General features: G+C 45.6%; 1 protein-coding gene across 5 annotated transcripts in view; it reads right to left on the bottom strand.

Moving 5' to 3' along the window:
- Positions 1-23,621, bottom strand: part of SLC39A11 (solute carrier family 39 member 11) — a 423,926-nt gene that overhangs the window by 297,880 nt on the left and 102,425 nt on the right. For all 5 annotated transcript variants that reach the window (XM_024760939.1, XM_024760936.1, XM_024760937.1 and 2 more), the window contains one exon: positions 253-411. In XM_024760939.1, coding sequence (XP_024616707.1) covers positions 253-408 — 156 coding nt within the window. In that variant the 5' untranslated portion in view covers positions 409-411. The remainder of the gene's footprint in view (positions 1-252; positions 412-23,621) is intronic.

Genomic DNA, 23,621 nt, shown 5'->3' on the forward strand with positions numbered 1-23,621 from the left:
AAAATCTGAACGTATCAAAATGTAACTAAGGAGATGATGAGTCAGACTACCAAGAGCTTATTTTCTTTTAGGCATTAAGTCACAATTCCGTTCCTCCAGGTAAAAGACCTAAATGGTGTGAAATATCTATTTCGATATCGCTGGCTACTTAACATAGACACGAGTTGGCATGTCAAGTTTGAACAGGAGTAAATCCATGGCACAGAGCTAGACACATCCCGACACAAGAGCCCAAAGCGGAGTGGTACTCACCCAGTGAGGCATGAGGAGGTCAGCCAGGTAGACAAACGCAGCTCCGAGGGTGAAGCCGACAGCCACAGGGAAAAAGGCCAAGGCGCCAAAGCCACCAGAGGACGTAGCCATCTCCACCGCTGGGGCCAGGAGCGACCAATAGGAAGCGGCCAGCATGACCTGCAAAACCACGATAAGCAACAAACCATTAAACCATCGCCTGAAGGCCTTCCAAGTGGGGACTTCCCTCGCTCTCTATGGCCCAAACTGGTCCCCACAGTGTCACCTGGGTTAGGCCTTTAATCCTCGGTGGTAGGTACTATCCCAAAGCACAAAGCCGCCGCGAGAATTCTAATGTTGTTAAGAACTCAATGTGGGGTAGGATGGAGTTGACCTTGGGAAGAGGGAGTCTAGTTTGCTGTCATCTAGCCTCTAATTCAGTGGTTCTCAACCATTGCCGGAGACATCTGGCAATGTCTGGAGACATTTTTGGTTGTCACAAGTAGGGCTGGAGGTGAGGGGGAGGTTACTAGTAGCATCTAGTGAGCAGAGGCCAGAGAAGCTGGTAAACGTCTCACAACGCACATCACAGCCGCTGACAGCAAAGAATTATCTGGTCCCAAAGGTGAGTGGCACTGTTGAGAAATTCTGTGCTAACTGAATACTACCAGGACTAGACTGCTCACTACTTCGTGAGCTCCACTGCCTTGGATGTGAGACAGCTCTAATTACTACAAAGTTCTTCCTTAAGTAGAGCTGAAATCTGTCTCCCTTCGGTTTTTACCTCTTCGCACCACATCTGCTCTCCAGAGCACTAAAGGAAGGTGTCTGTCCCCTGTGATATGTGACAGCCCTTGAAATATCTGAAGGCAACCAGTGAGACTACGTCGACTCTGTCTCATCAATTTTCTCATCTCTAAAAAGGAAGAAGGGAACTTATATTTACTGATCACCTACTATTTCCAGGGACCAAAGCGTCACATCTGATATCTTATTTTATCCATCCCAACAGCTTTGGGAGGAAGAAGTTGTTTTCCGTTGCTATTTGTAGATAAAGAAATTGAATCTCAAAGTAATAAGATCATTTGCTCAAGGTCACAGAGCCAGGAAGTGGCAGATCCAGGGAACTGAGCAAAGTGGCACCATCATCACCTCAATGAGGGGGAAAAACAAAAGGGAAAAGGGAGAATTGAAGCTGGACTCAAATCTCGGGGAGGTCAATTTCATTAAAGGTTCTCCGACATTTAGTGAATTAAACACTCATCCACAGTTGTTTACTCTTACAGACACCATGACATCTTGGCTAGAGCACACCCACTACCCATTGTAACCGTATGACAGTCAGCACTAACGTATAAAATGCTGAATGGGTTTCTAAAATTAACTACGCCTTGCCTTTGAAATAAATGCATCATCCGTCTGCCAAATAACATTCAGAGTGATGCAACCAGGTACTGCGAATGCAACGATAAAAAACAAATCTGTGCAAAAAGAAAATGATTTCTCTTCTTTGATGCATCACCTACACACAGTCACCGGTTTGGCACTGGACTCTCCCAGCAAAAGTCCTAGCGCCGCCCGTAGAAAATTGCACCTGCCTCAGAGACTCCCAGAAACAATGAAAACAGCTCATCAGTTCAGTTCCATGGGACCACCAAAGGAAGCCTGTGGGAGCCTTCTCTATGCCAGAGGCTCACCCATCCCTTTACTGGACTTTGTCTCACTTGCTTTAGAATTCAACAACAGTCTGTAATTGCCATTCACGGTAAGCTCCCACCAAGGATGACCAGCACAGAGGCACAGGCATGCCCAGCAACCTCTATCCCTGCATGTTTCAGGGCCTCCCATTTAGACCATGTCACCAGTAAGGCCACTCGCCTCATCTTCCAGTCCCTCCCCACATCCCATCCTTGTCAATGTCACTTGGGGTACTTCCCCAGCCTCGGATCCCCATCGCCTTCTCAACACCAAGTCCAACCTCTTCTGTCAAAGCTCCTTTCCATCCCTATGCATCACTGGGTACCAACCTTTTTTCTGTCCCCTATACGTGAGCAATGTACCATATTCTCATGGACAAGATGCAAGGTGAGGCAGAAGGGATGTGCCTCTCAAGGGAGGGTTTGCCAGAATCTGGGATGCTTGAAATGGAAAGGCATCCCAGACGATTCAGGTGGGTCCCCTCCTTGAGAATCAATGATCCTTTATCCTTCCAGTCAGATCCAGAACCCAAATGGATTTCTTTCATTTCTCTTCCTCGCCAGGCTCCCTGTGTCCCACATAAACTGGAACATGACCAAGGATCAATCTTGAAATGAGATTGGGTTGCCTGGGCACTTCCCTGGCAGTCCAGTGGTTACGACTCCACGCTTTCACTGCCGAGGGCGCAGGTTCAATCCCTGGTCACGGAACTAAGATCCCGCAAGCCGCATGGCACGGCCAAAAAAGAAAGAGAGAGAGAGAGAGAGAAAAGAGACTGGGCTGCCTGTCTGAAATGACGATAGGGCCCCCAAAAAAGTTTATTTAAAGGGCATATGTGGGGACTTCCCTGGTGGCACAGTGGTTGAGAATCACCTGCCAATGCAGGGGACACGGGTTCGAGCCCTGGTCTGGGAAGATCCCACATGCAGCGGAGCAACTAAGCCCATGCGCCACAACTACTGAGACTGTGCTCTAGAGCCCGCGTGCCACAGCTACTGAAGCCCGCGCGCCTAGAGCCGGTGCTCCACAACAAGAGAAGCCACCGCAATTAGAAACCCACACACCGCAACAAAGAGCAGCCCCCACTCACCGCAACCAGAGAAAGCCCTCACGCAGCAATGAAGACCCAACGCAGCCAAAAATAAATAAATAAAATTAATTTATTAAAATAAATAAATTAATTAAATAAAGGGCATATGTGGCAGACAAAATAATGACTTTCTCCCCAAAAAGGACCACATCGTAATCCCTAAAACCTGTGGATACGTCACCTTACATGGCAAGAGGGACTCTGCAGCTGTGGCTAAGGATTTTGAGATGAGATGATCCTGGATCTGGGTGGGGCCAGTGTCATCACAAGGAATCTTATGAGAAAGGGAGATGGGTCAGCATCAGAGAGAAGATGTGATGATAAAAGCAGAGGTCGTAGTCAGAAAGGAGAGGCTAGAAGATGCTTTGCCGCTGGCTTGAAGATGGAGGAAAGGTTACAAACCAAAGAAGGGTGGCGAGCTCTAGAAGCCGAAGAAGGCAAAGAAACAGAGTCTTCCCGAGAGCCTCCAGCAGGGACACAGCCCTGTTGCCAGCTTGATTTTATCCCAGTTAAAACCAGTTTGGACTTCTAACCTCCAGTACTGTCAGATGATACAACTGAGTCGTTTTAAGCCACTACACCTGTGGTACTTTGTTACAGCAGCAACAGAAAACTAATACAGCATATAAAGGCATATGTTACTTTTTTTTTTTTTTTAGAGCAGTTTTAGGTTCACAGCAAAATTGAGCAGGAAATACAGAGAATACCCATATGCTCCCTGTACCACATATGCACAACCTCTCCACTACACACATCCTACACCAGTGGTACATTTGTTACAATCAATGAACTTACACTGACACCTCATTATCATCCAAAGCCCATAGTTTACATTAGAGATCACTCTTAGTGTTGCACATTCTATGAGTTTGTACAAATACATAATGACATGTATCTACTATTCTGGTATCACAACTAGTAGTTTCACTGCCCTAAAAATCCTCTGTGTTCCAACCTTTTCACCTCTTTCTGCTCCCCTGCAACCCCTGGCAACCACTAATCTTTTTACTGTCTCCATAGTTTTGCCTTTTCCGAAGTGCCTTATAGTTGAAATTGTACAGTCTTGCAGCCTTTTCAGACTGGCTTCTTTCACTTAGTCATATACATTTAAGATTCTTCCAAGTCTTTTCGTGGCTTTACAGTTCTTTTTAGGTCTGAATAATAGTCTGGATGGACCACGGTTTATTTATCTATTCACCTACTACAGGACATCTTGGTTGCCTCCAAGTTTTGGCAATTATGAATAAAACTGCTGTAAACATTGTGTGCAGACTTCTGTGTGGACATAACTCTTCAGTTCACCTGGGTAAATACCAAGGAGTGTGACTGCTGGACTGTATGATAAACCTTTTTTTTTTTTTTTTTTTTAATAATCCCCCAAAATAGGTGACTTCCCTGAAACTGTCAACACTAACGAAGCTCCTTTAAATGTCGGGCATTTTTTAAAATCTGGATGTAGTGACATATTAACTAGCTGATACAGAAGCAGGAAGCAGTATATCTGATTAACCTTCAATTACCCCTAAGAAGCAGAGCCTGGAAGCGATAGTCGAGCAAAGAGGAGGTGGTAACCACTGGACCCAAGACTTCAGGGAATGAACTCAAAACACAAGTCATTGTCAACCAGTCCCTTTATGACTCCAGACGGTAGATACCAAAAGTCCTCCTGCAGCTGCAGCCCTGCTTATAAAGGCAAACTGGGCTGGTAGTGTGATAGGGAAGAACAAATCTGACTCTATATTGGATCTGTTTCCTTTTCTTTAACCTTTGTATTCTATTCCTTTTTTTTTTTAACAGATCTTCATTGGAGTATAATTGCTTTACAACAGTGTGTTAGTTCCTGCTGTATAACACTGAATCAGCTATACATATACATATATCCCCATATCTCCTCCCTCGTCTCCCTCCCACCATCCCTATCCCACCCCTCTAGGTGGTCACAAAGCACCGAGCTGATCTCCCCGTGCTATGCGGCTGCTTCCCACCAGCCAACTATTTTACATTGGTAGTGTATGTATGTCGATGCTACTCTCATTTCACCCCGGCTCCGCCCTCCCACCCCATGTCCTCAAGTCCATTTTCTATGTCTATCGCTTTATTCCTGCTGAATGGATAAAGAAGATGTGGCACATATATACAATGGAATATTACTCAGCCGTAAAAGGAAACGAAACTGAGTCATTCGTAGTGAGGTGGATGGATCTAGAGTCTTGTCATACGGAGTGAAGTAAGTCAGAAAGAGAAAAACAAACACCATATGCTAACACATATATATGGGATCTAAAAAAAAGAAAAAGAAAAATGTATTCTATTGCATTTGCTACAAGTTAAGAATGTTGTCCGTAGCTTGAAATATACAGGACAGTCCATTCTTAGGACTCTGACTAACACTTTCCATTTGTACAGAGAGAAAAAGTTGCAGAACAGAGAATAACATCTGTCTTAAGGGAGGCTTGTAGGAACATCATGACCTGACCTACTGTGGGCAGCTGCAAGAACAAAGGATTCTGACACCAAAAGCTGGCCACAACCAACCACGGCCCCTCCCCTTTTAGTATAAAAGAAGTCTCAGTTCTAACTAGGGTAAGATGGTTCTTAGGGACATGAGTCCACCATTTTCTCAGTCTGACAGCCTTCTGAATAAAGACACTATTCCTTGCCCCAGCACCTCGTCTCTCGATGTACTGGCCTGTCGTGCCGTGAGCAGTACGAGCTTGGCCTCGGCAGCAGCAGCACCAGACCTGAAGATATGAGACGTAAACGTGAGGAGCTGGCCATCGTCCCTCCCTGTTCCTGCCTCTGTCTACAAAAGGAATGCATGATCAGGTTCCCGCGCACGTGACAGGGGCCTCGCTGCACCCCTAAGTCCTTTTTGCTTCTTTATTCCCCAAAAGAAAATGTAATGCCCAATCAATCAAATGAGCCATGGGAAAGCTTGTGTTGGAGCCCGTCCTCCAGCTAAATGTCGCTAAGACCAAAGCAGCCCAATTTTTTGCTCAGTAATCAAAGATGCTGAAGGGAGTGAGCATTTCAATAACAGCTCCTGAAAAAAAAGAGCTGAGGGGAAAAAAAAAAAAATTGGGGCTTCCCTGGTGGCGCAGTGGTTGAGAGTCCACCTGCCGATGCAGGGGACACGGGTTCGTGCCCCGGTCGGGGAAGATACCACATGCCGCGGAGCGGCTGGGCCCCGTGAGCTGTGGCCGCTGAGCCTGCACGTCCGGAGCCTGTGCTCCGCAACGGGAGAGGCCACAACAGTGAGAGGCCCGAGTACCGCAAAAAAAAAAACCAAAAAACCCTATCTTGTACCACTGCCCCCATCCCCGGCTGTGTGCCGAACCCTCCAGCCCCCCTGCCTTGGCCCAGGCACTCCCACCTGTGAAAATGCCAAAACATCAAGACCCATCTCTCATGCCCTTTCTTTCAAGCATCCTACACCCTTTGCCTGAGTCCACGTATATCATGGATGGGAACGTGCAGGATTTAGAAGCAGGTCCGAGTTTGGACCTTGGCTCTGCCACTTACTAGTTGGGGAGTCCTAGACAAATAACCTAAGCTCTCTGCAGCTCAGTTTCGAGAAAACTAAACATGGGGGCAACAAACCATTTAACAAGGTTGTTTTAAGAATTACATGGGGCAACGCGTATACCGCAGCAATCCAATTCCTGGCAGGAAGTACGTGTTGAAGCTGTGCTGTGCTGGACTCTTCCCTCCCCCCGAGCATGCCTTCACTCAGCAGGCTCGCACCCTCCTCCCCGCCTCACCCTCTCCCCCTCTTCTAGGATCAGGGCTGTGCTACGAGCAGCTCTGCATGCTGCTCCCACCCATCTGAGTGGTCCTGGACGGAGCAGCTGTTCACTCTTTGTGGCCCAGATGAGTGCTCTGTTATCCTTGCTAAGGAAAGGGAGCAATGGGGGCGGAGAAATTGGAAGAAGGCGTAATCGGGGAGTGATTCAACACTCACTTTTTAGTCTATTACCTAATTTTAAAGTGATTTCACCTTCCAAATCAAGTACTGTATAGGCTCATACTCAAATGCCTCCACTCCTCTGACAAACACGGGATGAGTGATTGTTTAAAATAACGGAGTTTTTCTCGGGCGTGGAGAGAAGTTGACGGAACTTCCAGAGCTTCATGGACTCTCCACTGAATAGTCTACTGACATAATCACACCGTTACCGGGTTGAAAGGGATTTTAGGAGGCTCTACCTAGAACAAAGGCTTCATTGAACAGATGGAAAAACTGAGACCCAAGGGGATTCAGTGGCTTCCCCAGAGCCGCAAAGCAAGCTCATGACATCCAAAGCTGACTACACCACCCCGGATCAACTTAGTGCCATCCTTCGGCCCTACGCTGACCCAGAGACTTCTAAGAAATCCTAAGAGCTGCAGAAAAAAGACAAGGTTTAAGCTGCTGTCTTCCTTATCATCAGCCAAAGCATCCCAGAACCACAGGCCGGGATGAATCAGCCTTAGCAATAACCAAATGTCATCAACCCCATGGACATTCTCCACTATTGCGATAGGAGCTAGTCCAAGAAAACCCAGCACTAAGGAAATATTTGGCGACCAGTAAACAGTGGTAACGATCTTGTTAAACATGGCCCTCTGCGAGATACATCAGACCCTACAAACCTAAACCCATTAATAGCCCCTAACTGCCTTAGGGGTAGGGAAACAAGTAATTATGTAGCTAAAACTATGATTCCCTCCTAGCCGCTCAGCTAAATCTGGAGTTTCAAAACAAAGCCAAAGTTTATTATACTGTGAGCCTAGGGCTCTGAACTGAAGGCAAACCTTCCCCTCTTGCAGACAGCACCTTAAAATAAGAACACTCTAACGCAACATGTATCCTGGATTGGATCCTGGGAATAGAAGAAGAGCACTAGTGGGAAGACTGGTGAAATCCAAGTAAAGTCTTGGGATCAGGTAGTAGTAATGTACCAATGTTAATTTCTTAGCTTTGACAAAATGTACTGTAGTCACATAAAATGCTCACATTAGGGGAAACTGGATAAAGGGTATATGAAAACTCCCCGTACTATTTGTGCAACTTTTCTGAAAATCTAAAATACTTGCAAAATCAAAGAGTTTATTAAAAATTAATAGTAACAGTTACTGAGGGACTTCCCTGGTGGCGCAGTGGTTAAGAAGCTGCCTGCCAATGCAGGGGACACAGAGTTGAGCCCTGGTCCGGGAAGATCCCACATGCCGTGGAGCAACTAAGCCCATGCACCACAACTACTGAGCCTGTGCTCTAGAGCCCGCGAGCCACAACTACTGAGCCCACGTGCCACAACTACTGAAGCCCACACACCTAGAGCCCATGCTCCGCAACAAGAGAAGCCACCGCAATGAGAAGCCCGCGCACCACAACGAAGAGTAGCCCCCGCTCACCGCAACTAGAGAAAGCCCGCGCACAGCAACGAAGACCCAATGCAGCCAGAAATAAATAAATAAATTTATTAAAATAAAAAGTTACTGAGGCCTAAGAGAAGATTGAGGGGGATCATTCCAGCTGAGAAGCGTGAACCGTGCACGCAAAGATTTGAAGCCAAGAGAGCCCAGAGTTTGCTTTCTGGGGTCAGCAAAGCGCTTGACCTGGGGCCACGCTATTCCCAGTAGTCAGAGGGGACAGCGTGCCTTACACGCTTCACTTCCTTGAGACCTACAGCCTCCTCTCTGTGGTTTAGAGAAGGTGAGTCACTCTCCCATGGGTACCCTGCTGGAAGTGACAGAGCTGGGATTTGAAACCCAGGCCATGCCCTTAATCCTGAAGCTGTGTACATGTTTCAAATTCTTTAAAAACATCACAGCAAGATCCTTTTTGACCCACCTCCTAGAGTAATGGAAATAAAAACAAAAATAAACAAATGGGACCTAATGAAACTTAAAAGCTTTTGCCTAGCAAAGGAAACTAAACAAGACAAAAAGACAACCCTCAGAATGGGAGAAAATATTTGCAAACGAATCAATGGACAAAAGATTAATCTCCAAAATATATAAACAGCTCATGCAGTTCAATATTAAAGAAACAAACAACACAATCAAAAAACAGGCGGAAGACCTAAATAGACATTTCTCCAAAGAAAACACAAAGATGGCCAAGAAGCACATGAAAAGCTGCTCAACATCACTAATTATTAGAGAAATGCAAATCAAAACTACAATGAGGTATCACCTCACACTGGTCAGAATGGCCATCATCAGAAAATCTACAAACAACAAATGCTGGAGAGGGTGCGGAGAAAAGAGAACCCTCCTGCACTGTTGGTGGGAATGTAAATTGATACAGCCACTATGGAGAACAGTATGGAGGTTCCTTAAAAAACTAAAAATAGAACTACCATAGGACCCAGCAATCCCACTCCTGAGCATATACCAGAGAAAACCATAATTCAAAAAGACACATGCACCCCAATGATCACTGCAGCACTATTTACAACAGCCAGGTCATGGAAGCAACCTAAATGCCCATAGACAGAAGAATGGATAAAGAAGGTGTGGTACATATATACAATGGAATATTACTCAGCCATAAAAAGGAATGAAATTGGGTCATTTGTAGAGACGTGGATGGACCTAGAGACTGTCATACAGAGTAAAGTAAGTCAGAAAAACGAATATCATATATTAACGCCTATATGTGGAACCTAGAAAAATGGTACAGATGAACCGGTTTGCAAGGCAGAAATAGAGACACAGATGTAGAGAATAAACGTATGGACACCAAGGGGCAGGGGGGTGGGGGGTGGGATAACTTGGGAGATTGGGATTGACATATATACACTGATGTGTATAAAATAGATAACTAATAAGAACCTGCTGTATAAAATAAATAAATAAAATAAAATTCAAAAAAAATAAAAGCAATATCCAACAACAGCAACAAAAAGAAATATTTTTAGGGCGTGTCACAGAGTTTTGCTTTTTTGAAAAAAAAATATTTTAAGTGCGAATTAATGTAAGTATTTTGATTTTAAGTAGGTAAAGAAAAAATTTAGACAAAATGACCCCCAAATCATAGTAGTATTGGGAGATGATGTTCCAGGGATTTCTCCATGACCATGCAGACCAGGCCTTCTGAGCTAAGAACATGTTTGATAAGCAAACATGCTTTGCGAGCTAGAGATAATATATCCTAGAAAGATTTGGAGATGAAAACTCTTCTCTCCTAACACATTTGCTTGTACTCCAGCATAATAACCTACAAACTCCTTACCCACTCCCTTGGAAGAGAATTCCTTAATGAATAAGATCTCCCTCTGGAGGAAGGGACAGGCAGCTGTACTAGCAGGTCCCATGTAAAACTGATCTGCCAGTTTTGTGTTTCGTCTCCTCTAGTGCAACCCCTGCATGCACAGGTAAACTACTGACTCTCATCCTATGGCACTTTAGCAGTTGGGGGGAACTGCTTCAATCTGCCAATCTTGCTGAGAGTAATAAATGGTCCATTCCTCTGAAAAAATAAATAAATAAAAACAATAATGCTCAGAATATCACCTACTCAGTACATCTAATCAGAGAGTAATTCCCTTCTAAGTATAATGCTCAATGTCGACGATGTTTAACTAGCAGTATTTGCTGTGCTAATGTGTCAATCCTAGTGCATTTCTGAATGTCACAAAACGTAACTTGTAGAACTTCTAGTTAAACACGGCTGATGGAACACAAGCTGCTTGCTCCGAAATAGGGTGAAAGTAAAGGGATGAGGAAGAATTCAACCACAAAGACAAAAGGACTGAGAGGAGACGGCAGTCATGGGGTTTTGGAAGCTAAAAGAGGGAGCAGGTAATGACTGACTGACCCCCCCTCCACAAGAAGGCTGACACCTAAGCCCAGTGGAAGCAAGGGGGTTCACCCCACAGAACCCCAGAACAGCGCAGGGATGGAAGGCCCTGGAGTCACTGGAAACAGGCCAATAAAGAGGACTGGTGGAAAGCCTGCATCAGAAGCCATGGCACCCCAAGATTCTCCCTGTATCCCATGTGGCCAAGCAACCACGGCACCAGGCACTCATGGACCCCCGCCAGCTAAGGGGTGGGTACCACACTGAGAACAGGAGGAGAAAGGGAAAGTCTACATGCTGAATGGGAGGGCCCAGCGCACTCCGATCTCAGCCCAGCCTCTTCCCCAGCCCGTCCACCCTGACCCCCTGGGGGCTGCTCCCCCCAGAGCTCATGCTCCCTATATTCCTTGTGCAGGTGTCCCCACGTCAGGCTCTGCTTCTGGGGAAGCTGTAGACCTACCTCTCTGACGCCCCTTCTCAGGAAGATACTCAAGGATGTGTTTGCTCTATGGTATGAGGGAGTAAAACAAGAAAGTCGATGACAGGGGAGAGGAATGAAGGGCATCCCCAGGTTGGTGGTAAAAAAAGGATGTCAAAGCGACAGTTCAACAGGCTCAGAGAACTAGACCCCAAACGGGAAGAGGGGCTGGAGAGCTCCGGGAAAGAGCAGATTCAAACCCTATAGGTTTGAATGTGTGCAGGGGAGATTCTACACTTCTCAGTGGGAGACTCGTGGCCGATTAATGACAGGCCCAAGAAACTAGGCAAAGGGAAAAAAGGAGACCATCACTAACTCTGGAAAACACCAAAATTGCACAAGAAAGGCAGTAAGTGAATACCATTTACAGTCTTAACAATGTAAGCTACTGTTTATTACTAACCAATGTACTTCTCTGTGTGGTCAAATATATACGAAAGAATTCTCTTCCAAGGGAGTGGGTAAGGAGTTTGTAGGTTATTATGCTGGAGTACAAGCAAATGTGTTAGGAGAGAAGAGTTTTCATCTCCAAATCTTTCTAGGATATATTATCTCTAGCTCGCAAAGCATGTTTGCTTATCAAACATGTTCTTAGCTCAGAAGGCCTGGTCTGCATGGTCATGGAGAAATCCCTGGAACATCATCTCCCAATACTACTACATCTCCCAATACTTCTGTCAAATATATACGACAGAAAATTTGCCATTTTAAAGTCTAGACAATTCAGTGGCGTTAATTACATTCACAAAGGTGTGCAAACATCAGCACTTGCTCCAAACCCTTTCCAGCCCAAACAGAAACTCCGTAACCCCGCGAAGCAATAAGTGCCCGTCTCCCCTCCCTCCAGCCACTGGTAACCTCTAACCTACTCTCGGTCTCTGTGAATTCGCCTATTCTAGACACTTCGTATCTGGGGAATCCTACAGGATTTGTCCCTTTGTGTCTGGCTTATTTCACTTAGCATAATGCTGTCGGGATTCAGCCACACTGTCAGAATTTCATTCCATTTTGAGGCTGAACAATGTTCCATTTTTAAGCTGTGACTATCGGACGACTGACCTAACCTAAAAAATATAATGTACCAGGTGGGGATAAGAGAACCAGATCCTCATCTTCCACGCCAAGAAATCACGGCAGATGTTTAAAGCTGAAAAGGTCAAGAAACGTCAGAGTAGGGCCTCCCTGGTGGCGCAGTGGTTGGGAGTCCGCCTGCCGATGCTAGGGGACGCGGGCTCGTGCCCCGGTCCGGGAAGATCCCACGTGCTGCAGAGCGGCTGGGCCCGTGAGCCATGGCCGCTGAGCCTGCGCGTCCGGAGCCTGTGCTCCGCAACGGGAGAGGCCACAGCAGTGAGAAGCCTGCGTACAGCAAAAAAAAAAAAAAAAGTGAAGAAACGGCTATCACACTATCCCTAAGTAGGAATCGGGGTGGGGAAGGTCGGCAGACCTCTTTATTACAAGCCCCGTAAAGCAATCTGACTTGTTAAACGAAACGTGCATATATCTTGGGGAGAAACTTTCTTTAATAAATTGATAATACTATTTTAAAATATGTAAATATATAAGTAAATGTTATAAATAAATGTATATGATTTCTTTTAATGTTTTAACCATAGAAGACCCTGAATTCACAGTGAAAACCCAATGCGGGAAGAAGATCCTATGGACAAAAACTGAATTTTCAGACGTGTTTCTGCATGATAATGAGACACCCGTCTGGACTGTGTGTTTTTGTTGAAGGCTCCTAAATCGCAGCCTTGACACCAAAAGGCCAAATGGGACTTTTGGAGGAGGAGACATTTAAAATCAGCAGACAATCAACTATACACAAATAAAATTTAAAAATTGTTTTAATGTTAAAAAAAAAAAAAAAAAAAGCAGCAGACATTTGCAAGCTCTTTCTCAAGTTGCCTGAGAGTAAAACCCCCCATTCCCCTTCCATAGTTCCCCAAACCTAGCAAAACTCCTATGATTCTTTTTCTCAAAATATCATGCAAAATGCCACAGGGATCCATATTTTATAATGCTATTAATTTCCCTCTGGTATCAGGGGTACCGGCATAGAATAATCAAAAACAATCAGCTAAACACCTAGCCCACAGCAGGCAAACCTTTCCATTTCTGCTTAAGTGCTCATTTGGGGATAATTTCAGCTCTGGAAATATACATGCATTTGTGAAGAGTTTCTTAAGGGCTACATCAGAGTAGTCTGGCGTGATGGGTGCACTTAAGCATTTCTTTTATGACAGTAATGACAGCTTAAAGACTGGAAGAAAATCCAAGCTACAAAACAAAATTTCCCTCTTAATAAAAAAAGGGGGGCTTCCCTGGTGGCGCAGTGGTTGGGAGTCCGCCTGCCGATGCAGGGGACGCGGGTTCGTGCCCCGGTCCGGGAGGATCCCGCATGCCGCGGAGCGGCTGGGCCCGTGGGCCATGGCCGCTGGGCCTGCGCGTCCGGAGCCTGTGCTCCGCGATGGGAGAGGCCACGGCAGTGAGAGGCCCGCGTACAGAAAAAAAAAAAAAGGGGGAGGAAATTATTGCACGAAGATTATGGACGACACTCTGAATATCAGTATCAGCTATTCAATGAGTACATGCCGCTAAAGAAGGTACACATGGAAGTCTACAGAAGACAGAAAGAGTTCAGAAATAACAGCACCCAACTCCGAGCCCGCCACAGACTAGGTCCTTCTTAAATGTTTGCCGAAGCACGTGAGCGTGGACTCTACCCCAAGAAGGCCGCTGCCTAAATAAGGAACAGGCACAAACTTGCAATTCATATAAATCAAGGCAACAATCGCTCCGAAAGTACGGAAGCCAGTAATGCCTCTAAGTTCTGTCTCCATATCAGATGTTAAATTAATTCTTAAAAGTCAATCGACAAGTACCTCATCAGTGACTATTCCACGGCCAACATTATGCTAGACCCTAGGGGGCTGGGAGGGAGGAAGAAAGGATACAAAGGCTGATCTGAGTCCTGCCTTTGAGGAACTGGCTATGTCCCACAATGAGAGAGGCAACAGAAGACGTCTGAAAGGCATCAAGAGTGACAAATGAAGAGAGCCTGCTGCCATTCCAAGAAAGGAGATGACAACGTTGTTAAAAAATAAAACAGCAAAGAAAATGTGGTGAAGGGCTCTTGAAAGTTGGACATGGTTTGGAAAGGAAAATAAAGGTGTGACTCTCTAGTTGGGAAGATCCGTGCGAGCAGTCCAGGAGGCAAGCTTGCCAAACCTTACGCTGTGGGCACTGCAGGGTGATCTGCCTGGCAGGGGTACCATGAGATAGCTGGGTATAAGAAGAAGCCTGGAAGAATGGCTTGGCCTCAAGGCAATGAGTGGGCTGTTTCCTGCTCCGGTTGCACAGCAGAATTGCCTGGAGTTTTCCAACTACTGGTAACCTCTAATCTACCCTCTGTCTCTATAAGTTTGCCAGGGCCCCTCTACAACTACTGGAACAGACTCTCCTGGATGGGAAAGCAACAGCCCAGGTGCCGGGCTACTGACATGATCTAGACAGGAGACAGCGAAGGCCTGACCAGAATGGAAGCAGAGGGATGGGGAGGAAAGGGGAAACCAGCATGCGACCCTCCAGAATGAGGCCCCCCACATCCATTCAGTATCAAGTCACCCATCAGAAGCCAAGGCTGGGTGGCCACATAAATTCCGCATTGACTCAGCTCTCCGATGCAGCATGGCAATTCTTAGTCATGACTCAAGCCTGAATCCAATTCATAGGGGGGCTCTATCTGTAACTAATCTCTTACCAAAAAGCCCTCATAACATACCAGCTTCATATAATTTTACAAAATGAAGCCTAAAAGCTCAAAATTATAATCATTTACATTCAGCCTCAATGATAGCTGTTAATCGAGGCAGACTCGCTTGAGTGACCTAAGTCTTGCTAGCTACAACCTACCCGGTGAAAATGATGTGCAGGGGCCTGGCCTACCAGTTTGCATGTGCTCTCCAAACTAGGAAAGAGCACTTGAGCTTAAAAAAAAAAAAAGTCTACCCTATGACCCAGTAATTCCTCTCCTAGAGACCTGCTCCAAGAGAAATGAAAACGTACGTCCACACAAAGACTTACACAGGACTGTTCACAGTAGCTTTACTCAGAGCCTAAGCCTGGAAAGAACCCAAATGGCCATCCACAGCAGAACGGACTAACCCACTGTAGTCCATTTATAAAATGAAATATTATAAGCAATATTTTTAGCAATAAAAAGAGAAGAACTACGGATATCATAACGACATAGAGGAGTCTCAAACTCATTACACTGAGTGAAAGAAGACTGTATATAAATACACACACACACATACAGCCCCACCCTGTGTGATTCCTTTTAAAGCACGAGTATATGCAAAACCCATTTACGGTGATAGAAATTACAAAGTGGTTGCCTGAGGAGAGGCGGAACTGACTTGGGTAACAGAAGTTCTTTCTGAGGTGACAAAAGTGTTTTTGATCCCATTTTGGGTGGTGGGTAAACAGATGTATACAATTGTCAAAACCCTTTGGGCTGACACTTGAAGATCTGGGCATATTATTACATGTAAATTGTATTCATTTCTTTTTTAACTCTTAGGAAGGCTGCCCCAGATTCCAATGAGCCATATTTGCACCACAGATAGTATACCGTGCATCCAGGTTCCAGGGTCCACCCTAAAATGGTTCCTCTGGGGATAGGCTTGGGTCATCCCACACAATCACCAAGCACCTGCAAGGCCCAGGCCCGGAGCTGAGAGCCAGGCCATTCTTAAACCCTAAGTGCCAGCAGTGTTAGAAAAATCTGTCAATCATACCACAGAGGATCTCCCAGCATCCATTCTCAGAGACCACAGGTCTCCACTGGTGAGGTCCTACCTACACTGTAGGTAAGTGCCTTAAAGGTAGGACGACCACCCAAGACACATCTGGCCTTGGAATTTACCAACCAACAACCTAATTCTAACTTCCTCTGCCAAAAGCAGAGGAAAAAAGGGCTGAAAAAGAGTTAGCCATCGATACATATATACGATGGAATATTACTCAGCCATAAAAAAGAATAAAATAATGCCATCTGCAGCAACATGGATGGAACTAGAGATTGTCGTATGAAGTGAAGTAAGTCAGAGACAGAAAGACAAATATCGTATGCTATCACTCATATGTGGAATCTAATTTTAAAAAATGATACAAATGAACTTATTTACAAAACAGAAACAGACTTACAGATATGGAAAACAAACCTATGGTTACCAAAGGGGAAACATGGGGGGGAGGGATAAATCAGGCACCTGGGATGAACATACATACGCTGCTATATGTAAGATAGATAACCAACAAGGACCTACTGTATAGCACAGGGAACTCAACTCAATATTCTGTGTTAACCTATATGAGAAAAGAATCTGAAAAAGAATGAATATATGTGTATGTATAACTGAATCAATTTGCTGTACACCCGAAACTAACACAACATTGTAAATCAACTATAATCCAATAAAATTTTTAAAAATAATAATAAATCAAAAAAAAAAAAAAAGAGCTAGCCATCGAGCTCAGTCTTGCTCCAAATCTAAGTTCCCAAGTGGAACTCAACTCAACAAACATTTACTAAGTAACTACAGTGTGTAAGATGCCCACCTAGACTGGAGCGCCTACCAGCAATGACCTTAGTTACATTTAAAATGAGACCGTGATGCTCCAAAGTCAAAGAATATTTAGACCTTTTGCTTGTGTTCGCCATTCCTCTTGCACAGACCCACCGCTGTGAATAACAGAGAGGTGTACGCATGCATTAGTCCTTTCAAGGCACGTTCAGCCAAGCTAGATGTGGGAGGACTCCCAGAATCTCTCAGCCTGCCAAAATCATTAACTCCATGTAGACTAAAAAAAAAAAAAAACGGGGGGGTGGGTATCCTTATCAAATCTCTTCACCAGCTGGTCACCAAGAGAGTGAGAACGTGATGCTGCCCAAAGCAACCTCTCCGTGGCACCCAGCCACCCACCCATCAGCACCCTCTTGACTTTGGCCTACTGATGGACAACTGCACCAGCTGGTCAAGCCTCCTCACCCCAACACCACCACTCACTCACACTGATCCAATCTGCTCCAGATCTGGCTGGGATGCAAGATCCGCGAACACGTGAAGGAGAAGAGAAGAGTGAGCCATCTGGCTCCATGGAGAGAAAACTCCAAGGTCTAAGCTGCTTCGCTGATCCCCCTCCAGAGAGGGGACAAACCACCAAACCACCGGCTCTGGGGTTTCCCTCCTGGCTCGAAAGAAATCGTCAGGGAGGCTTAGGGACGGGATCTTCAAGGTCAAGAAGGAAAGATGCCGCCCCTCATTCCAAACGAAATCACTCTTTGTTTTCGCCACATGTGAAAACCTGGGTTGTCAAATGGGATGCAGGAGACTGCCATCAGTACCGTGGCTGTGATCCTGGGAGATGGAGGGCAACAGGTCCAGAGTAACGGGGCAGAATCTCAAGAAGGGACTGGGTGGAGGATGAAAAAAAAAAAAAAAAATCCCACCTAGGGCTGCCTGATTTAGCAAATAAAAACACAGGACGTCCAGTTACATCTGAATTTCAGATAAACAATGAATTTTCTTTTTTTTTAAGTTTTTGGCCGCACAGCATGAGGGATTCTAGTTCCCCGACCAGGGATGGAACCCGCGCCCCTTGCACTGGAAGCGTGAAGTCTTAACCAGTGGACCACCAGGGAAGTCCCACAATGAACATTTTTTTTATTTGAGTGAAAGAAGCCTGTATATAAATACACACACACACATACAGCCCTACCCTGTGTGATTCCTTTGAAGTACAAGTATATGCAAAACCCATTTACGGTGATAGAAATTACAGGCTTATACTAAATACTATTTATCTGAAATTCCAATTTAGCTGACCATCCTATATTTTATCTGGTAACCCTGGCTAGCCCCACCAGCAATTCTGGGGCAGATCTCCCATCTTTTTTTTTTGTCTCTCACTCTCTATGAAAAGCAATACTGAGTAGTGGATAGAAGGCAGAACTCTGGAGTCGGACTACCTGATTCAAATTCAAGGTCTACCACGTCAAGCTCCCAGCTGGGAGACCGTGGGTAAATCTCTCCAGGGCTCCTATTTCTTCATATGGAAAATGGAAATAATAGTGACACTCAGAAATAAAATGGGATTAGTAACAATAACAACATTTCCATAAAGACTGAGTGCATGCCAGAACTTTCTTAAATCCTCCCAACATTAAGAGTCAGGTACCATTATTATCTCTACTTCAGAGATGGAGAGACTGAGGCACAGAGAGGTTACGTCATTCACAGTCGTTACTAACGACAGTAGGCAGCAGAGCCAAGATGCAATCCCAGCCAGTGCGGCTCTGGAGTCGCTGACCATAACACTGTCCCCAAGGTGGTGCTGATCTCCTAGAGCTGTTTTAAGGATTAAATGCAATAAAGCATCTAAAACACTTAGCACAAAAAGTGCCCGGGCTTCCCCGGTGGCGCAGTGGTTGAGAGTCCGCCTGCCGATGCAGGGGACGCGGGTTCGTGCCCCGGTCCGGGAAGATCCCACATGCCGCGGAGCGGCTGGGCCCGTGAGCCATGGCCGCTGAGCCTGCGCGTCCGGAGCCTGTGCTCCGCAACGGGAAGGGACACAACAGTGAGAGGCCCGCGTACCGCAAATAAAAAAAATTAAAAAGTGGCCTATGATAGGAGCCAATGACTGAAGAAAATAACCAAACAGGAAAAATGGAGGCTCTCAGAGGGAACCCAGGGGATTCAGGGAGACAACATCTGTTAAGAGAAAAACCTATCATTACTATCATAGAGCTATGGATGCAGGGACTATATCCATGAAAAAGCACAGGACACTGGAGAAAAACAAAAAACAAACCAAAAACAGGAGAACAAGAAATCGTTTTCAGAAATGGAAACTCTGAAGACAACAACAACAAAAATAACATTTGCTCTTTTTATGGCGTTAAAGTCGATGAAACTCCCCACCATGCAGAATAAAACAGCCAAGGTTTTATAAGAAACCAGGAGAAAGGAGAGGAAAATGAGCAGCTCGGTCCAGGAAGTCCAATAGCCAACCAATAAGACTAATAAACAGAGACTAGAGGACCAGCGGGGGGAAGCTATTAAAGGAACATCAAATAGCGTTTACCAGAACTAAAAGACACTGGCTTCCAAATCGAGAAACTGCAGAATAAATACTCACAAAAATGGGGGAGAAAATTTCTCAAGAAACAGACAAAAGTGATTACTTCTAGAAAAGAGGACAGGGCCATGGGCAGGGGCGGGGAATGGAGGGGACTGCTGTTTGTTTCCTTCTAAGCCTTTTATTAACATTTACTCATTCCACATGGGTGCATCTATTACTCTGATAAAAATAAACAATGGTTCCAAAAATTGAGCCCCACTTACATGTCCAAAAAGTCATTAGTGAAAAATACCACAGTTATGTATGCAGTGTAATGAGCTTCAATTATCCCTCAATAAAGATGAAAACAAATGTTATGGTCCATTTGTGTAATGGAGTACCATGCAACCCCCAAAATAACAAGAAGAAGTTCAAGATTTATTGTGAAAGAACACTTTTTAAGCATTATGTATGGCATGATCCCACTTTTAAAATTATGTGTGAACAAAGGAAGTACAGAAGAGTATGTTGCTGAGAAGAGGGATTTGGAGGCGTCTCCCGGGGATGAATAAGAGGGATGTTTAGTAACACCGAGGACCACAGAGTGGCGGAAAACTCTTCCAAAACCGTAATACCCAAGTTCACTGATTTATATCAATCCCAAACTCCTCATGTGTCCTCCACCATTTCCCTTGACATGACATAAGAATGATCAACAGGCAATGGACATTTGCAATGTGCCAATCACTGTGCTAAGTGCTCCAAACGCATTTACTCATTTCATCTGCATAGCAACCCTATGATGGAGACAATACTATGATCTCCACTTAACAGATGGGGAAACTGAGGCTTACTAAGTCTAAGTAACTAGCCCAAGCTCACACAACTCGTAAGTTGAGAAATCTGGACTGAACCCAAGCCAGGTGACTCCAGGGCTCATTGTAACACCAGAGTACACGTCTGCTAAGAAAAAGGCTTTACCTCTCGGTGCCCAGGGCCTCCCGCCTGAGCTCAACCCACACGGCTGATGGCTTGTGACATTTCCTGGCATGACTACATCCTGAGAATTTCATCATAATTAAATCGTGGGGAAATTTTCAAAGTGCTTCAGAGATGTAATGAGTTTACATTCAATTAGTTTCTTCCTTCATTGGAAGAATCAGAAAGACCGATTTCCTTACAGACTCAGCAGGGAGGGTTTCTCACTGCCTATTTGGAGATTTCATTCTGAGATTCCAGGACCCTAAATCAGTGCACACAGAGGATCTGGAGAAATTGGGCTGGGCCTGTAGGCAGCCAACCCCAAAGAAAATCTCAAACGCACGTGCCGCACTCATTTAACACTATCTCAAAAGTACCGTCTACAAGAGACCAAGTCTCCACAGTGAAAATGACAGCCTCTGCCTTCTAGGCACTTCTACTTTGGGAAGGAAGAAGAATGAACAAGCAGTTAGCATCTAGAGACGGGTGCAATACAGAGTAAGTACAAAGAGCTACAGATGCTTGTCAAGGGGTATTAAGTCCCATCTTGGAGGGGGCTGAGAGATTACAGTGGAGAAAATGAGATGTCAATTTCCCTAAGGAGGAAACTTGCAATGGCAAGGATCTGGAAGGGACCAGGCTCCCAGAGGGACAGAGCAGGCAAATCCTCAGGGCTTTCAGAACCAGGTCCATAATGAGAAAGACAAGGTGGAGTGAATGATAGGCAAACTCTCCCTGGAACAGTTGGCAACAATTTACTTCCAACTCAACTTGCACAGTGCCAGGCGCATTCCTGTTCCAAGCCAGTTAGTTGTATGCTGGCTCTCACTAGCAGGGAGGGGCTCTCCCTCTCCAGAGACTACATGAGGTAAGTTCGCACTTAGGGTGGTCCACATTGACTCATAAAATGGGGGTACGAAAATACTCAGGCACTCTAAGGCTCTCAAAGGAAGCACAAATCTATGGGGCGGGGCGCTTAGGACTTATCCTTCCTCTTGCATCCATCCATCCATCCATCTCCATCCATCCAAATCCATCCATCCATTGATCCATCTATCCATCCATCCATTCATCTATCTATCCATCTATATCCATCCATCCATCTCCATCCATCTATATCCATCCATCCATTCATTCAACCATCCATCTATCCATCCATCCATATCCATCCATTACCCATCCACCCATCCATCTGAGCATTTGTTTGTTCGCTACATCAAAAAAAAAATATTGAGAGCCTCCCATGTGTCAGGAATACTTCCTTAGCCTCTTTACTGATTTGCTCTTTTTAAAATTGCAGTGGGTTTCCCTGGTGGCGCAGTGGTTAAGAATCCGCCTGCCGATGCAGGGGACACGGGTTCAAGCCCTGGTCCGGGAAGATCCCACATGCCACGGAGCAACTAAGCCCATGTGCCACAACTGCTGAGCCTGTGCTCTAGAGCCTGCGAGCCACAACTACTGAAGCCCATGCGCCTAGAGCTCCGCAACAAGAGAAGCCACCACAATGAGACGCCCACGCACCGCAACGAAGAGTAGCCCCCACTCGCCGCAACTAGAGAAAGCCCGTGCGCAGCAACTAAGACCCAATGCAGCCAAAAATAAATAAATAAATTTGTTTATTTATTTTTTTAAAAAATAATAATAAAATAAAATTGCACTATGCATGACTCCCACCCCTGCCAGGGCACTCTCTACCCTCCTCCTTTCCTTTATTCTCCATCACATGTATCTCTGTCAGACATACTGTATGTTTCATTGTAGAGTTTCTTTATCATGTGACTCTCTCTCCTAGAGTGACAGTCCCAGGAGGGCAGGAATTTTTGTTTGCTCTGTTAACTGTTTTATTTCCAGTGCCTAAAACAGTCCCTGGCATGCCCTGGGCTGGGGCGAGGCGGCAGGAAGACCACTGAAGGCTCCGTTTTTTCCCGTTCTGCCCTAAGCATCCCATGCACAGATCAGACAAAGGAGTCCAGCATGGAACACGACACACTCTTCATCTATTATATGCAAATAATAAAACCTACAAGCGACAGGATTACTGGGAGGGTCAGATGAAGTAATGGATGGGAAAGGGCTTTGAAAATTATGAAGCAAAACACCAATGTCATATAATAGTATTTGGGACTCATGAGCCCATAAGATGCAAGTGTCCCCTGAAGTGCACACATGGACACGCCCCTCCCCATGGATTTATTTATGCATAATTACAAAGTGTCGCGCACATTCAGATCGGTAAAATCTATTTAAAGGTTACGCATAGGCAATGACTTCTGTGCCCCTTCCTCCTGCCTTAAATACGATACTAATCCGTTTTCCCTTGGTTTACACATTTAACAGATATATATTCTTTCCACCCTCCTGGAGAACTCACTCACTTAGCCCCAGGGCTGTCGTGGTTGATTTCTTCACAGAAGACCAGAAACAGCTTCAGAAACAGAAAGGTTTCCAAAGAAATGAAATGCTATAGCAAAAAAAATAAGAAAGAAAAAGAAAAGAAAATCTGTGTACAGGTAAGATGAAGCCTTCCCTTCCCTTGCTTGTCAATTGCATGATTCTCGAGCAGCTGAATCTCCATCAGGCCTGATGGTTCTGTTCCCTTCACTATTTGCAAGTCCAGGAGGGTATCAGCTCCTGGCCTCGAGCCAAAGTCAGATGTGGGATTGAAAGCCAGGGCACCCTGATAGCAAAGATCAGCTTCCACGGGCAAGCTATTAAAATGTTTGTCTCCCTGGGATTTCGTTCTCTCTTTGCTCCAGAGAGCACAGAAGCATTAAACAGTCATGACTGGATTTTTCCTCCCACCATGTTCTCAAGGTAGGAGGGGAAGGACTTCAGTCTCGGTGGAGCCGTGACACGCCTGCCTGGAGGTTACAGGACTTGCCACTAATCATGGGGGTCCTAAGCAGCTCAGCTAGAGATGCACCCCAGGCCTCAGGACCCCCTGTCCTAGCCCAAACACTCACTCTCTTTACTACTGCGTCGTCGGCTCAGAGCTCTGCTTCCTGGCCTCAGATGCCTCAAGAGGGGCTCCTCTCCCCCAGGGAAGACATCACTCCTGAGGTCCAATTCCTCAGGCTGGGAGGCATCAGGAGGGAGTGGGGAGGGAGGCCCTACCTCCATCTCACATCCGACCCTGGACCCTGAGTCAGACAAACCTCTCCAGGCCCTGGGAAAGGCGGCAAGCAAGGATGCTCAGCCCATGACCATGGCTCCTCTGAGCTCCACGTTTC

The sequence above is a fragment of the Neophocaena asiaeorientalis genome, unplaced genomic scaffold, assembly GCF_003031525.2.
Source record: "Neophocaena asiaeorientalis asiaeorientalis breed wild unplaced genomic scaffold, Neophocaena_asiaeorientalis_V1.1 scaffold30, whole genome shotgun sequence".
Lineage (NCBI taxonomy): Eukaryota > Metazoa > Chordata > Mammalia > Artiodactyla > Phocoenidae > Neophocaena > Neophocaena asiaeorientalis.